Source organism: Drosophila persimilis, unplaced genomic scaffold (assembly GCF_003286085.1).
Source record: "Drosophila persimilis strain 14011-0111.01,24,50 unplaced genomic scaffold, DperRS2 tig00000002-arrow-pilon, whole genome shotgun sequence".
NCBI lineage: Eukaryota > Metazoa > Arthropoda > Insecta > Diptera > Drosophilidae > Drosophila > Drosophila persimilis.
This window is the reverse complement of record NW_020825289.1, coordinates 19,644,919-19,660,963: the sequence shown is the minus strand read 5'-3', so window position 1 is coordinate 19,660,963 and position 16,045 is coordinate 19,644,919. Positions and strand designations below refer to the sequence as shown.

General features: G+C 50.2%; 1 protein-coding gene across 1 annotated transcript; it reads left to right on the top strand.

Moving 5' to 3' along the window:
* The first annotated feature begins 4,610 nt into the window (after positions 1 to 4,610).
* Positions 4,611 to 15,586, top strand: LOC6592918. Its single transcript, XM_026985642.1, has 4 exons — positions 4,611 to 4,776; positions 15,129 to 15,217; positions 15,270 to 15,423; positions 15,487 to 15,586. The coding sequence occupies exons 1-4, from the start codon at positions 4,611 to 4,613 to the stop codon at positions 15,582 to 15,584; spliced, it is 507 nt and encodes a 168-aa protein (XP_026841443.1). The 3' UTR covers positions 15,585 to 15,586.
* The last annotated feature ends 459 nt before the right edge of the window (positions 15,587 to 16,045 follow it).

Below are 16,045 nucleotides of genomic sequence, written 5' to 3'. Positions count from 1 at the left end.
ATTTGCCGAGCTTCTTGGCACATTGAATTGAATATTTTGCGACACGGGAGACACACGCTTCCATCAATTCAAATGTGTCTGCCACATGAGGCACACAAACGGTCGCCACGGGGGGTAGAGGGGGGCGGACGGGGGGAGGGGGGCTGCACAAAAGTGCAATTGAGTTGAAAGACGTGCCAAAAGGGCGGAAACCCGAGCACAGGCCAAGGAAAAAGCCATAAAAATGGCTGAGAAACATCATCCCCCCTCGTGCAGGTGAAAAATTATAGCGTAAAATTCATATTTGATGACTTTTTGATTGCCAAAACCGAAAACTCTTGTCCGCCTTCAGCGGCAACCCAGTCCCAGGACCCTGCCTCAATCTCAGCCATAGATTCAGGTCCTTCTTCAGCCACATAATGCCTTGAAAAGTGCTTTCAATGGCGTCATTGTCAACGTTCTTCACCGCCATCATCATCATCATCCACATCCACATCCACCTCTGCATTCACCTCTGCATCTGCTGGAGCTCAAGCTGGAGCTGGAGCTCTGGCTCTGGCTGTTGTTGCATGTGTAGTGCCTGTGATCCAAAGCAATGCCAAAGCTCTGGGATTAAGTTGAGGCTTTGGGTAGATGATGGCTTGCCACAGCTCACAGCCAAGCGTGTGCCCGCATTCCTTCCTTTTTCATTTTTCAATACCTTGTGTCGTTGGGGGCCCTCGGGCGGGCTCTCGATGTGCTCGAGTTTCCTCTCTGACTGCGGATGGTGGCGGACATTCGTCATCGCACATCGTCCCTTTAAGCCGTGTGTCTCCGGCACCCAAGTCTCGCTAACCAGCTAATTTCAATTAAAATAAGGGCTGCGCGTCCTTTGGTGTTGACTGATGGCCGAATGCCGGTGACACTAATGCTCTGCCTCATGCAAGGACCTGGCCGGACACGGACATCAATGACGCGTTAATTGGCATTGTGTGGGCACCCCCCCTCGCCCCTCGCCCCTCTCCAGGTGTGCAATGATTTCTGCCTGATGTCATACAACTTTTTAGCCGAAAAAATACGGGAAAATACCAACAAATTAGAGAGAGGCGGAAATGAAAACATTTTGTCACACGTTGACCTTAATTACAGGACTCTTTTATGGCACCCCATTAAGGTAATACTTTAAAAGGACCTCGTTAAAGCCCTGATAAACGAGGGACAAAGGACGACGGACGGACGATAAGGGGAAAGAGGTATTTATAGAGAGCCAGGCAAAGAGGCAAAGATCTTTCTGAGGACCCAGGACCAATAGCCATGGCCGCTACTCATCGTAACCCTCGATAACCCTCCGATAGTAATCGCTGGCACTACTATATTCCCATGCCCCGGATATAACAATCAAATTTATCCGCTTTATATGGGGTTTTTTCTCCCAAGGAACTTCCTGTTGTTGTGCGCTCATTAAGCACTGCTTCGAGCTGTGATTTGGTTGATGTTCTCAAGTAATCAACCAAAATGCTGGGCCCTGCCGCCAGTTTCACTGCACTTTCAGTGGCGAGGCAAAACCGACTCCGAGTCTGGCTGGCGACTCTCTGGATGCTTCGAGGACAACAAAAACCCAACGATTTTTATATGCCATTTGCCGATTTTACAACTTTGCTGGCGCCTGGCTTATGCCGTACCCAAACCAACTGTGGCGCTCCACCCACCGCCCCCAGTTGGCGCCACGGTGGGGCACAGGCTTTGCCCTACAATCATGGCTTTTGTTTTTTGTGTGTATTTTTTTTTTGCCAGTCGGGGACGTCGCGTCGCGTGCTTGGGCCATTTTCCATTTTCATGGCATTCGTCGCCAAAATGGCGTTGCGTGCCGCCGCGAAATGTTTGTCGAAAATTTCTGGGAAAGCCAAGCCCAAAGCAAGGCTCGAACCAGAGGATACCCTGGGATAGAAGCCACCAATCGCAAAAAATGCAAACCCAGCGACATTTTCAGGCGAAAATCAATGGGTATGAAGGGTGTATTAGTGGCAAACACATTGAAATTTGTATGCGTCACAATCATTGGAGTCGCCGTCACAGGCCAAAGGACGAATCAAGTCATTTCTGGTGTAGCAGCGAGAATCATAAAAAGATTTATGGGGCCTTCAAGGCAACAGTCTACCACAGAGTCTACAATCCATTCCGATGGTTAGGTGCGTGCTGGCAAGCAAATAAAATAAATATTTGATGATATAGTGGCATTAGATGGCTACAAAAATCACCAAAAACATGGGCACTGGCATAAATCGTACTGTCTATAAGTTGGGAGGTGGACAAACCGTGCCAGGGGGTTGGGGTTGGGGGCTTCCCTTTCGGTTGCCAGGTTTTAATTCATTTTGCAACTGGAAACTGAAAACTTTCGGGGCGTGGCCACAAACTTTTACTGGGCCTGGGGGGGGCCTACTTTCATTGTGCAATCGGAAACTTTATGCAACAATAAAATGCTTCCAAAAAAGTGCAGGCAAAATGGAGGCAGAAATAAAACAAAGCGCGTGTTGACTGGTGTAGCCTACTTTTGGCCAAGGGGGTGAGGGGCGTACCCCCCCCCCCCCATTTAAACTCTCGACATCCGCGGCGACTTCCGCAAGCAGTCATCCCCGAGTATCCCTCATTGTTTGCCTCAAAATATTAAATTCTAAAAATAAAGGAAGTACCTAACCATAGTCAAGGAATCCCCCCCATCGCATCTCTCCTCCTCAAAAAATAAACCCCCGAAAAAACTATCGGAATTTGCAAAAAATTCTGTCAAATGTTCGGCTAGCCTCTGACGTCACTGACAGGCAAAACCATAATTGAAAGCCTTTTTTCAAACCTGTGATGGGGCACATCGATCAAAATATCCAGCTCTGGCAGGTTGCAAGAGGGACTCTGCTGGGATGTTGCACGTTGCAAATGAAATGTCTGTGACATCGAAATCACAAGGCGCAGTGGAGCCGCAAACTCTGACAGGCGGAACCAACCGATGGGGAAACATGCTGGAGCTTATGGGACAGGGGCTTTAGGAGGCTTTAGGCAGTAGGAGGCAGATCGAAACGGTGCTATGAGGCTTCGAAGGAGGAAAAAGACACTTTAGGGTTATATTTTCGTATGTTATTGGTGTCTAACGGCGGCTTGTAGCTGAGGGTGGATCGCAACTCAAACTAGCTTACGAGCCACGCAACGGTGAGCGGTGTGTGGATCGTAAGAGCGAGCAGAACCCAGAGAGCGAGAGCAGAGCTGTTAACCGAACAGCGATAACAGGCTGTTAGCTTGGGCTGCTAACAGCGCCCTGTTGTTGCCCTTTAGGAGACTTTAGGCAGTAGAAGGCAGATCGAAACGGTGCTATGAGGCTCCGAAGGGGAAAAAGACACTTTAGGGTTATATTTTCGTATGTTATTGGTGTCTAACGGCGGCTTGTAGCTGAGGGTGGAATGCAACTCAAACTAGCCTACGAGCCACGCAACGGTGAGCGGCGTGTGGATCGTAAGAGCGAGCAGAACCCAGAGAACGAGAGCGAGAGCAGAGCAGAGCAGCGATAACAGGCTGTTAGCTTGGGCTGCTTACAGCGCCCTGTTGTTGCCCTTTAGGAGGCTTTCGGCAGTAGGAGGCAGATCGAAACGGTGCTATGAGGCTCCGAAGGGGAAAAAGACACTTTAGGGTTATATTTTCGTATGTTATTGGTGTCTAACGGCAGCTTGTAGCTGAGGGTGGAATGCAACTCAAACTAGCTTACGAGCCACGCAACGGTGAGCGGCGTGTGGATCGTAAGAGCGAGCAGAACCCAGAGAGCAAGAGCAGAGCTGTTAACCGAGCAGCGATAACAGGCTGTTAGCTTGGGCTGCTAACAGCGCCCTGTTGTTGCCCTGTTAAAGCCCTGCTAACCCGAACAGCGGCGATCTATCGAAATATATCTACTCCCAGAGCTGCTGAAATGTGTGCGCAGTAAATTAACACTGTCCGTCAGGGGTACACATTTGTTCAAGCCAAGATATGTGCACTCACACACACATGGCTGGAAATGCAAATCCAAATGCAAATGCAAATTGCATTTGTTTGCTTTGTGTCATTTGTCGCACGAGGCAGGGGCAGCGGCAGGGGCAGGGGCAGGGGTCTTTGGTATGCTGCTGTGGTTGCCACAGACGAGCACTCTTGCAGATGGCAAATGTGACAGCTTGTTACAAAATTCATCAACTTATGAAATATAAATCACACACACGAGACAGATAGATCACATTTGTGTGTGTGTGTGTGAGTGCGTGTGCCTTGCCCTTGCCTTCATCTTTACTAAATTTCAATAATTTTCTGAAACTCAGTTGGCCTTTTTCCCCTGCACAGTGGGCCAGAAATGGTGCCTGGCATCTGGGTTCGCTCGAAACCGATTTGCCCCATCGTACTTGACTGCTTTCACAGTTTTTGGGGCGAATATAGCAGGCCTTTAAATCGAATCCCAACGTCCCCTCGGGTACCCAGCCCAGAATTTTCATTCCACTGATAGCAGCCGAACTGTGAACAACAAAACAGTAGAAGTATTTAAGGTTTAAGCAAGAGCAACAAAACTTGTAAGTAAAAAAAAAAAAAAGAAAAAAATTAAAAAATATTTATAATATTTATTTGTTGGTTCCTTTCTTTAGTTTGACATGTCTTCTGACGAATCACCCGCTGGAGGCGATGGAGGTGATGGAGCCGGATCTGGATCGGCCAAGGGCACGACCACGGCCGGAGCCGCTCTGATGATGGCCAGCCCCTGGCTGACGGTGGCCGCTGCCACCGCCTACACCACAACTGCCATGTGGGCCAAGCTACGTGAGATGGGCATATTCAAGAGTTTGCGTGGTCGCAAGTCTGCCGCCGCCGCCGCCGCCGCCGCCGCCGCCGCCGCCGCCGCCGCCGCCGCCGCCGCCGCTGCCGCTGCCGACGACGAGGATGCCGCCGTCGCTGGCAACGCCGCTGGTGATGCCTCGCAGACCAACGATGAGGTGCTAAAGCTGTTCCAGGACGGAACTGCCATCGATGGCTTGCTACTGCAGGACGAGGAACTGCAGGAGCGTGAAGAGGGTCTGGGACCCGATCGACTACTAGAGATGTCGCCCATTGGCTTCTAAATGGGTGGCCATTGGATGAGGACACAGAAATGCAACACTAACTACACACACACACACACAAACACATAGGCACACACGCACACACGCACACTTAATGTTTTACTTATTCTACCCCCCCCCCCCCCCCCCACACTCACGCACACAAAAAGAGGAACACAAACGAGCACTTTGAGAATCCACACACGCACACACGCACACGCAAACGCACACACTCACACACGAATGATAATTGTTGTAATGCTTGCGCGTTCCAAAGGGGATGGATAAGCAGGGAGGACACACACATCGCCACCCTCAAGGCCAACACAAATTGTTAGTGGTCATAATTCTGGCAATCGAAATTAATTGTGAATCAAACACGATGATGTTAAAGCCTCCTCGAATGACAACATGTATTCTTCCACTTCAATCTGCATCAATACATATAAACCATTTATTGAAAGACAAGCAAAGAGAGTGAGATTATTGGGGTGGAGGGGGGGTGGAGAGTGGAGGGGATCGATCAATCAACTCTCGATTGACGACGCCCCATTATGTCACACGGAAACCGGAGCACATGCAACCAAGCGCGCCCCAAGCTTGCACTCGCCATCACCATCCTGTCCACAGACAGCCACAGAGCGACACAGAGCGACACACAGAGCGCGACAGAGCGACACACAGAGCGCCACAGATCGCCACAGACCGCCCCAGACCGCCACAGAGCGACACACAGAGCGCCACAGAGCTCCACAGATCGCCACAGACCGCCACAGACCGCCACAGACCGCCACAGATCGCCACAGACCGCCCCATACCGCCACAGACCGCCACAGAGCGCCACAGACCCCCACAGACCCCCACAGACCTCCACAGACCGCCACAGACCGCCACAGACCGCCACAGACCGCCACAGAGCGCCACAGACCGCCCCAGACCCCCACAGACCCCCACAGACCGCCACAGACCGCCCCATACCGCCACAGACCGCCACAGACCCCCACAGACCCCCACAGACCGCCACAGACCCCCACAGACCGCCACAGACCGCCCCAGTCACTTCCTCTACCGATGGAGGATCAGGCGGGGATCTGTTGGGGCCTGGCTCATGGAAAAAGTGAAAGAAAAATGTAATTAAATCAATATTCGGCCCAAAAAATAATGAAATTCTAAGACAGGGCTGCTATGTTCCATTTTTTTCAGCCATTAAGGAAATTTCTCTCTCGTATTACTTATTTAATTATCAATGAAAATTGCGGCACAGATTATGGCCAGGCTTTTGTAATTGGTATTGCTATAGCTGCCACTGCCTCTAATGCGGTTGGATGTTGATGATTTTCTGAATGCAGCTCCACATCGATGTCGTAACACGCCACCAGACGTGCCTCCATGGCTGCATGGCTCGGTGCCGCCGACGAGCGCTCTAAATCAGTAAAATTCACCCGACAACTTTGCTATATGTATGGCCAGACTTTTTGCTGCCTGCCGTTTGTGGTCGCTACCCTAGAAGAGAGTCCACTGAGGCCCAGGCAGAGGCAGTACCAAGGATGTCCCCCACCTTTGGAGCCTGCAGACAAGGCATATATTTCAAGTCTGTACCTTTCTTTTGTTGTAGGGTATCAGCCGCTGCGACTCTACTTGTTTTTGCTGTCGTATCGAGCGATTTCCTTGACGGCTTTTCCTCAAGTGATTTTCGCTGCAGCTCGAGTTGAATTCAATATTTTATCTTTGGTTTCTTTTCACATAATAAACGCGCTTTTGGCATAATTGCTGCTGCGGGGATGGGGGCGGGTGCGGCTGTGGTCGGGGGGCGGGGGGCTGTGGGGGGCTGGGGGGTCTGTGGAGTCACTCGATAATTATGATGTTGCACTGTTGTTTTTGCTGTTGCCGTTGTCGTTGTGGTTATCGTCATCGCCTGCCACGATAATATGCCGTTTGCCGGAGCTCCAAACCCCCTCCCCACCCCCCCTCTCTGTCTCCCCCTCTCTTTCGCTGTGCGCTTTCATGTAATATTTGCTCACAATTATTGCGAGACGAGGCAGCCACATCGTGGCTGTTGCTGTTGCTGTTGCTGCTGCTGCTGTTGTTGCGGTTGCATGTGGCAATAACAATTTCGCTTTCGCTTTCGCTGCCGCTGCCGCCATACCCCTTAGCCATTGCCTGCCGCGGGTATGCACGCACCCGTGCCTCCAGCACTCCCCCTACTTTCGCGTTGGTTGGGTTTTAATTGTGACTCATTTGGCCAACGTAGAGCTGGATCTGGATCTGGTTTGGAGATGGCAAGAGTTGTCCCCGCCCCCCCCGACTCACTTCTATGGCTTCATTTGCCGCTCTGCAATTTGCAAAGATCCACATCTACATATCCATTCATCTATGGACGAGTGGGGGGGCATAGCTTTACAGGTGTAGTACAGTCATCAAAAGTACATTTTATTTTGTAAATTATTCAATTAAATAGTTTTACTGATGGACTGTTTCCGTGCAGCATATTTTTTGTCTGATTAAAATTAAAATCTCTTACGCAGGAAAGTTTTTCGCTTAAAGTTTTAATGGCCCCCCCGCCCCCAGGGGCCCCTCCCCTCGGGGCACCACGCACAAAAAAAACAACAACAAATGAGCGTTGGATTAAAAAAGTTTCCCCCTACCCCTTTCTCTTTCTCTTTCTCTTTCTCTTTCTCTGAATTCAATTTGAATTTAATTACTTGCAATGGCAAGTTTTGATACACATTGTGTGTGTGTGTGTGTGGGGGGGGGGGGTGTGGTGGGGGGTGGGGGTGTGTCTATGATTTGTTAAGTAGAGGCCCCCGGGCCGGGATCGGCTAATCAGATCAACATTATTAGCGGAGATAACAAGACAATTGCAATCCTTTTTGCCATTGTCTATAAGCGGTTTTCCTCTGCCTCTGCCTCTGCCTCTCCCGAGCCCTGACTTTAATCCGATTGCCTCCTTCTTCCCCATGTGGAGGGGGGGGGGGGTATCCTCTATAATTAATTAGTGGCTATGGAAATGTGTTTAGCCACAATTAAATCAGAAATTCGTCTTAAAGCAGCTTGAAGCTGGCTCTCTGCCTGCCCCAAAAGCTGGCAACGGGTAGACAGGTGGGGCGGGGCAAGGCGGGGGGCGGCATCGTCTAGAAACTTACAAAACATGACATTAAATGTAGCCCGCTCGCAGTTGCAGACACAAAAGCAGGTGAAAAGAGCGCGGAAAACTTTCCCAAGAAGAGATTTTCCTCGTTGCGTTGGAAGGACGCAGGACGAAGGTAGAAGGACCATTTAAATGCCTGCAGCAGACAGTGAAAACTTCTGGCACCTATGGGAATTTCATTTGTTGTTCAATTTTTAAGCAGTTCGCGATTTGAATTCAAAGCTCTTCGTATACCCCGTAATCGCTGATTGTACGGGTATGCTGGCCCTTGAAGTCCTCTTTTTGCTTGGCTTTAGTAGGAGGGTAACCAAGGGGTTCTTTCTTGAGGTTTCAGGAGCCCAGGAATGCCGCAGTAAATTTACACAATGAAATCTTAAGAGGTCCCCAGGGAGGTGGCGCAAGCAGGAAACTTTCTGCGCACAGTCAAGGGGGGGAGGGTGGGGGGGGGTGGGGGAGGGGCACACCTGAACAACACACGGCATATGCCATGAAAGGGGTGGGGTGGGGGGCGTGGGTAGTGGGAGGCCCTCGCCATTTGACCGGAAGTTCGACAAAGTTCAAATGACACAGAGATCCTTGGAGTTGGGGGCTATGGGGGGGGGGGGGGGGCTATGGGGGGCTATGGGGCTATGCTCTTACGTGTGCCACAGATATGTGGCACGGGTCCGAGGCATGGCAACGGCTGTTATTCATTCGCTTTGGCAAATAAATGAAGCGTACACTAAAACAAACAAATTCAATTGAATCACTCTCCTGGGCATTACAATTGAATGTGCCCAGGCCGAGGCCGAGGCCTCCCCATCCTTGCCCCACCAGCCTGGTGCGTGTGTGTGTGCGTTGCCCCCGCCCCTGGTCCCAGATGAAAATCGAATGAAAATGTTCAATTTGTTGCAAACAAAGAAGCAACGCCCTCGAAATGGCCAGAAACCAAAAGTTAAGGCCGAAAATCTGTTCTCTGCCACAAAGGCAGCACATTGGATGTTGCACTTGGCTGATTGCAGCAGTTCTTTATTTCAACATTTGTCGATATTCCTATTTTTTTTTGGGATTGCAATTGTGTTTTGGGGCGGTGCCCGGATTAGGGGGTTCCTCTTTTTTCTTGGATTGATTTGTATATTGATTGCGCAACTCTCCGTTTTGGTATTTAACCAAGTTATGGGCACTGGCAACAGCCAATTAACCCTTACCCAGGCCCCTGCGCCTGCCTCCTCCTGCCTCCTCTGCCCTGTGCCACAGTCTGTGGCGCTTTGTCTACGCGTGTCTGAGCACTTTTGGTCTTTTGGCTTTCCGATCGTTAAAAGTTTTATGTTTTACAGTCATTTGGCAATCTGGCCGTCTTGGCCGGCGGTCGGGCATTACCCTTGATTGATGAAGGCCATAAACAAACATATACATAGCCAGGAGGTTGGAAAAAAAAATAGCATTTTTTGGTCATATATCAAGCGACCCAAAAAACTGCAAATGAACTGCAATTATCAAGGAGCGGCCACCAGGCCAAAACAAGTGGAAAACACTTTTCAGTTTTTTAGTTTTTCAGTTTTTCAGTTCGCAATGCAAATCATCATTAAATAAATTACTCATAATTATCGCCAGAGACTAGTCTTTTCCAATGGGGGGGAATTCGCGCCGGCCATTTGTCTAAGCCCGAGTCAAATTTTGACTAATTTCGAGCCGGGGATTGCTTTTTGCATTTCCTTCTCTGGATTTTGCTCTCTCTCGTCTGGCTGCCAAAGTGGGCGGCCTTAAGTCGTGTAATTTTCTGTCAAATTTTGTATGATTTTTGGCTTGATAAAATGCCAAAGGCGCGGCGTGGCTCGGGCCTAGTCTTTGGCTTTGGTTTGAACATTTGCTTCCTGGTCAAAGACAATCAGCTAAGCCGCGACTCGGCTCAAACGGACGAAAACAATAAAAATATTAACAAAATTACCCTGAAAATTGTCAGTACCATCAATCCAGGTTTCATTGTTTTATGGCCATAAATAAGGGGGCGTTTTTCTAATCAAAGCTCTTTGCACAATACCCAGGAAATATTATCACTCTTTTGAGTAATCGCTTGACCCACTGATAGTCTCTGTTCTTCAAAGTCGCATCTTGAAACCCGTTTTCGAGACGATTAACTTGTTCTCATTAGCATTTCCATTTGACTTGGGCATCAGAAACCAAGGAGAGCTGTCAGGGAGAAATGCTTTCCACTTGACTGCACTTTTCCAGTGCAATTTTCGCACTCAAGTGGAGAGTAATTTGCGGTCGTCTTTGGTAACAGAACCGGGGACTGAGGACTGGGGACTGGGGACCGGGGATTGCGGCTTTTGGCTTCACTTTTCGCAATTCGCATTTTGCTTTTGCTTTTGCTGGAGGGAGCCAATCGGATAGTTGAAACAAGTCCATTTCGTAGACCAAAAGAAGCTGAATGATTGTGGGCACTGAGTGATAGTTAATCGGGGGGCGGAGGGGCGGCAGGCATGTGATATAATGATCCCGCAGCATGGGACAGCCGTCGTCACTCTCGGTCTTTCAGCGCCGTAGACTTTGTAAAAACCTTTCATTAACAAGACCAAAATTATGAATGCCTCACGCTGCGACGACTCTGGCGACAACTGTCAAAACAGGCCTGGGGGACCGCCGATGATGGCCCCAACTGGGGGATTTGTGTGCCTTATATAACGCACTCACAGTGGGACAAATGATTTACACAAATTATTTTGCAATGTGCGTTGGCCAATGGCTGCTTTAAGCTGGCCAAAAAGCTGTCTCGGCCATCACCCATCCGTCTGCTCTTCCTTCTCCTCCTGCGCCTCCTCCTGCTGCTGCCTGTCGCCGTGAGCCGTAAGTCAAACAAATCAGTCGTGCCAGAAGATTAATGGCGGCATTATTGTGTCGCCTGCACAGTCATCCACATCCTCATCGTCATCGGCAGGGGCACCATCCTCATCATCATCATCAACATCAACGGAATGGGCCTTTGGTCTTCTCTGGGTCCTTCCAGCCATCATCATCATCATCGTTGGCAACTTCATCATGCGGCTGGTCATCGTGCTGGCCCTGAGGACCTGCCGCTCTGTCCGTGTGGTGGGTGGTGGCCGCGTGACACGATCAGCAGCTGTTGCTTGGTGGATTGGCACTCACGCGAGCAGCACTGGGTGGAAAGCCCCACTGCTGTCATCTCGTCTGCATGTTGCATGCGATTTTTCTTGCAGTAAATAATTTTTCATGCCATCTGTCCTCCGTGTGTGTGGGGGCATGGGTGTCTCCCCCCCCCTCCCCCCCACCAGTCGTGGGCATGTCCTCTCCGTCCGTCGTATTATAGCCCATTGATCAGTTTGTTTTACTAGCTCCTGGTCGGCTCTCCCAGCTCTCGTTCGTCGTCTCGGCTTGTGTACATTTCGGATTATGAACTCTTTAAAACCTTCCACTCTGCCTGGATGTGGATGGAACAATCGATGCGGCAGTGATGGAAAGAGTTTCGGGGACTTGGTTGCCATTCCATTCCATTCCATTCGATTCGATTATGATGGATGCTCTGCGAGGGCAAAGCGTTTGGGGCTGCTCCACTGTTAAGGGGATAATCGGCAGCATACCCTTCAGGTCGTGGATTTTCTTGAGAAGTGTATTATTATGTTCTCAATGTAATATGCAATAAAGGCAGGGCCCTGCTTTTCAAGGACCTTTTCATGCCTTGTTAGTGGCCCGGAACTATGCAAATTTGTTTAGTTTATTGAGCTGCACTCGTGGGGGCAGCCCAGGCCGTCGAAATGCCTGCCTGACAAACAGTCGGCATTGTCCTCCGCCAGGACCGGAGCCGGGCCTCCGAGCCGGAGCCGGAGCCGGAGCTGCAATGCTGTAAAACTTTCGCAATGCCAGAACGGAGGAGAGCATTTAATTAAATTCCTTTGCACCTTTAGTGCTGCGCTAAAAATTCCACAGCCGACACAGGACTCGGCAGGATATCCTCGGCAGGAGCCCTGGCCAGGGGCGGTGGGGGGCCCACAGCCATAACAAATTAATCTTTGCGGCCTGCCTCCGGCTCCGGCTCCCTCCCGGCAGCCCCACAAATGAGGCATTTGATTTTAAAACTAGCAAAAGTTTCCGAGACAAAAAGAGGAGCCCCGGATTAGTAGGGGGCGGGGACGGGGACGGGGGGCGTTCTATGTTCAATCAGCCGCTGAATTATGTTGACAGGGCACGCACATTTGGCAGGCACTGTAGGACCGTTTTTGGGGCCATCAAGTTTGCAGTTCTCCTACTTTTTTTGAGGGGGCAATACCCCCCCCCCCCCCCACCCTGTTTAATCGATAACCTTCAGGACATGCAACACGATTTGACAGCCTGCTGAGAGGCGCCCCCAGAACTGACCGATTCCCGATCTATTCTTGGGTTCTTGCCGCTCTGCATCGATTACGCGGATTAATCTTTATTGACTGCCGCGCTGGCAAGGAGAAATCAAACTCGAATCAATCGCCAAAAGCCATGGGGCAAGAGGCAGGCGGCAGGCGGCAAGTGCGTGAGAGAGACGTAGACAAGCAGCAACTTTTCAATTTCTTTGCACGCACACCATCCATCTCGCCACCCAGTTCGTGCCACATCCGCTTTGTTGGCGGTGTCCTTGCCCCGGAGCAACGCTTTGTCGCTTCTCCTTTAAGCCACTTGCCATCTTTTGTCCTTTGGGGCAATCAATCCGTGTTAATGGCTCTGCAGCTAAATCAAAAAAACAAAAAAAATGAATGCCACGCCATGAAAGAAGGCAAGGGGGAAAGCCAGCCAAAAAGAAAGCTCAAACTTTGGGCAAATATTTTGGCACTCAAGCTGGCCCCCCATTTTGTGCCTTAAACTGTGCTGTAATCTGGCTCTGTGTGTTCGGGCCACATGCTCTGGCTATTTAATTATGTAGCAGTATCCCTCAAGTTTGCCGAACTTGTGCCTGCATCCTGCATCCTGCGGCCTGCAGGCGGCTCGAACGGAAACAACTTGTGTGCCGCAGTCAGCCCTACGCCCTGCCCCTACCAGCCTGGGCAAATGCAATTTGTATGGCCTTCAAGTGCGGCTCGTTATTGCCAAATTTAGAACTGCTCGAAATAATTCCAACAAATTTTCGTGCAAACGAGGCGGCAGCCATCTAAGAACTGTGCACCCGGCAAAAGTTTGTGGCAGCACAAGAATCCATTATGAGTATGTGTGGCAAGTTTCCCTACGATCCTAACTCAGGGCGGTGTAACTCTCCATAGATCCCACCGACACTTTTGTCGCCTGGCCGCCTATCTGCCACCCCCCCCTGCCTGCACGTGGACTACAAACTTTGGCGGCAAAGTTGTCCAGCAGCAGGGGCCGTGTCCAAAGCTGCGCTTGAACCGGTGCACACCGGAAGTGGTGTTGGTGGTCCTGCACCTGCCCCAGCCCCAGCCCCTGCCCCACCGTTGTGTGGCAAGTGCTGGCGAAGTTTAATTATGTAGAAATCGAGACACGCACTTTTGCAGCCAAAGCCATTAAACGATGCCCGGGCCAAGCGCCACGACACGCCCACTTAGCGACACCCCTACAACCGCCTACAACTGGGGCACGCAAAATTTCAGCGCGAAGGCGGATGGTTTGAACATTTCGCACTACATATAGTCGAAATCGGAGATTTATCAGCTAAATCTGTGCTCCAGGGTATGGAGGCCTTCGATACAGCCTTTCGTGCCACCGACAGACTGGCATCAGCTGTGTGGAGTCGCAGTCCTATGCGATTATAAATTCTGTTGCATGTCAGGGGTTTTCATAGTTGCTACGTTGCACGGCTAGGTGGGGGGGGGGGGGGGTCTGTTTCCCTGCAACGAGGTGCGAATAAATGTGCGGAATTGCATTAGGCTTCTAGAAGCTGCTCCCTGTATTCCTTTTGCCAAACACTTACTGGAGGAAGGACTTAACTCTTAAAAAAAAACGTGCAACTTTCATCCAAGCGCCACCGGGCATAAATTTTAATATAAAGAACAGCAGCAAAGTCAGTGAAAGCTGTGCGAGTCCTTCGTTCTTCCTTGGTGTGTGTGTTTTATTTGATTTTTCTCTCTCCGTCCGGCATTGTTGTGTTTCTGTTTCTGTTTATTTTACATTACGGACCGTAGGAGACAGTCGTTTATATCAATTAGCCAAAGGATCGGGGTCGGGGTCTGGGTTACAGCTTTTAAATGAGTGCCAGCCAGGTTAATTGATTTATTTGCAAAAGGTGGCAATCATTCGACGAAAACATGGATGCCTACTGCTTTGAGAACCTGTAAACGGGTTTGAAAGGGAAAAACAATTCGCGTTGCCAACGCAATTTCACACTTTGCCAGCTACAAATTGCAGCATCATAGTAGTCCCGGATAACTCTGCCACTGCCCCTGCCAAGAGCCAAGAGCCAAGAGCCGCCTTGGCCAAGATTATAGAGATGACGACGGGCAAGGAATTTTTATGATTTATGGGCGCCTGGCCCTGCGCCTGCGGAACTTTCCTTCATCCTTCCTGCCTTCCTTTTTTTCTGCCTTGGATACTCACCAAAAATTTGTTGCATTTTTTGTGGCTACCCGGCTAGCCTCTTGTTGCAATTCCAAGACCCCCCCCCCCCCACCGGGGGGCCGTTTTGATAAATGAGTTTCCCGCTTTTCTACGAGACGAGTGGGATCCTAATGGGGCACTCCATCCCACCATCAGTCATATCGAAGGCTAATTAATCCGACATCGGTCTCATAATCATAATCGATATTGATTGTGTCTCAGGACCTTGGAGATTCCCATCAAATGATATCGGAGAAATGTGTTGCCCCCGAATGATAGCCTGCATTCTGTACTTGTCGGCGGCTTTCAACATGCTGACGGCATTCGTCCTGCTGGTGCTGTGTGTCCTGGCAGGTGTCATCTACAAAATACCGCAAAGAGCCCAACCAGATCTTAGCAATGTGTCCATTTCACAGGTAGATCTAGGCCGGGAGGCAAGCTGAATGCCATTCTCTTCGTCATTTGGATGCTCATCCATATTCCCCTCATTTTGGGCGTCCTCCAGGTTAGTCCTCGATCCGAGCCGTTTCCCCGAGTCCCATGTGTGTCTCTTGCAGCGCAAAAGGTCTCTGATGTGGGCCTACATAATCGCCTGGCCGCTGTTCTTCTCGTGTGTGACCATCCTGCTGCTGCTGATCCACTGCTCGGTGATCGTTTGGTACGATTTCCTGCGCTTTTGTTGGCCCCTCTGGTTCTTTGTCGTGTGGTTCGGTGAGTTTTTCCCACCTCCTTGGGGGTTCTGCCCACCTTTTGGTAAGAGACATGTCCTTGCAGTGACTGCCATCCCCTCCTGGATCTTGGCCATTTCCTACCTGAGCACTGGCCATGATATTTCAACCGAGGTATCATCCACAAACTCGGCGCAATCGTAGAAATAAAGCATACAAGAAATGTATTTTTTTAGGATTTATGTCTGGGCAGGATGGGCAGGACGAGGCCAGACCACTTTCAACTGTTGCACGAGGCGCGGGCAAGGGGAAAAGGCATAAATTTCATGCCTCAATGAGTCTGTGGGGCGCAACAAAAAAAAAGTACACTGAAATTTTCAACTAAATTATTCATTGGGCGCGCAATCGAGCTGGAAAAGTGCAGTTCTCTCCTCCACCACATCAGCGAGTGTGAATATGAATGTGAGTGCCCCACCGCACGAGTGAATAGGGCTGGGCGGTGTGAGTGTCTTCTGTGAGGCTATCCAAAGGACTAAGGGTATTCCAGGGCCTTCCCCTAGAGCCTAGATGCAAAGGAGCCCCAGAGAGTGAGACCAAGACAGAGAAAAGGCCAAGGGAAACTGGGAATTGACGAGCAACGCGGCTGTTTATAGTTTTTTAATAGC

What these genes read in the sequence shown, in the direction of transcription:
- LOC6592918 (XM_026985642.1), top strand. Translation starts at nt 4,611, where the DNA reads ATGTCTTCTGACGAATCACCCGCTGGAGGCGATGGAGGTGATGGAGCC. An exon ending in TGCCATGTGGGCCAAGCTAC is followed by an intron (nt 4,777 to 15,128) that starts GTGAGATGGGCA and finishes TCCATTTCACAG; the next exon opens with GTAGATCTAGGCCGGGAGGC. An exon ending in GTTCTTTGTCGTGTGGTTCG is followed by an intron (nt 15,424 to 15,486) that starts GTGAGTTTTTCC and finishes ATGTCCTTGCAG; the next exon opens with TGACTGCCATCCCCTCCTGG.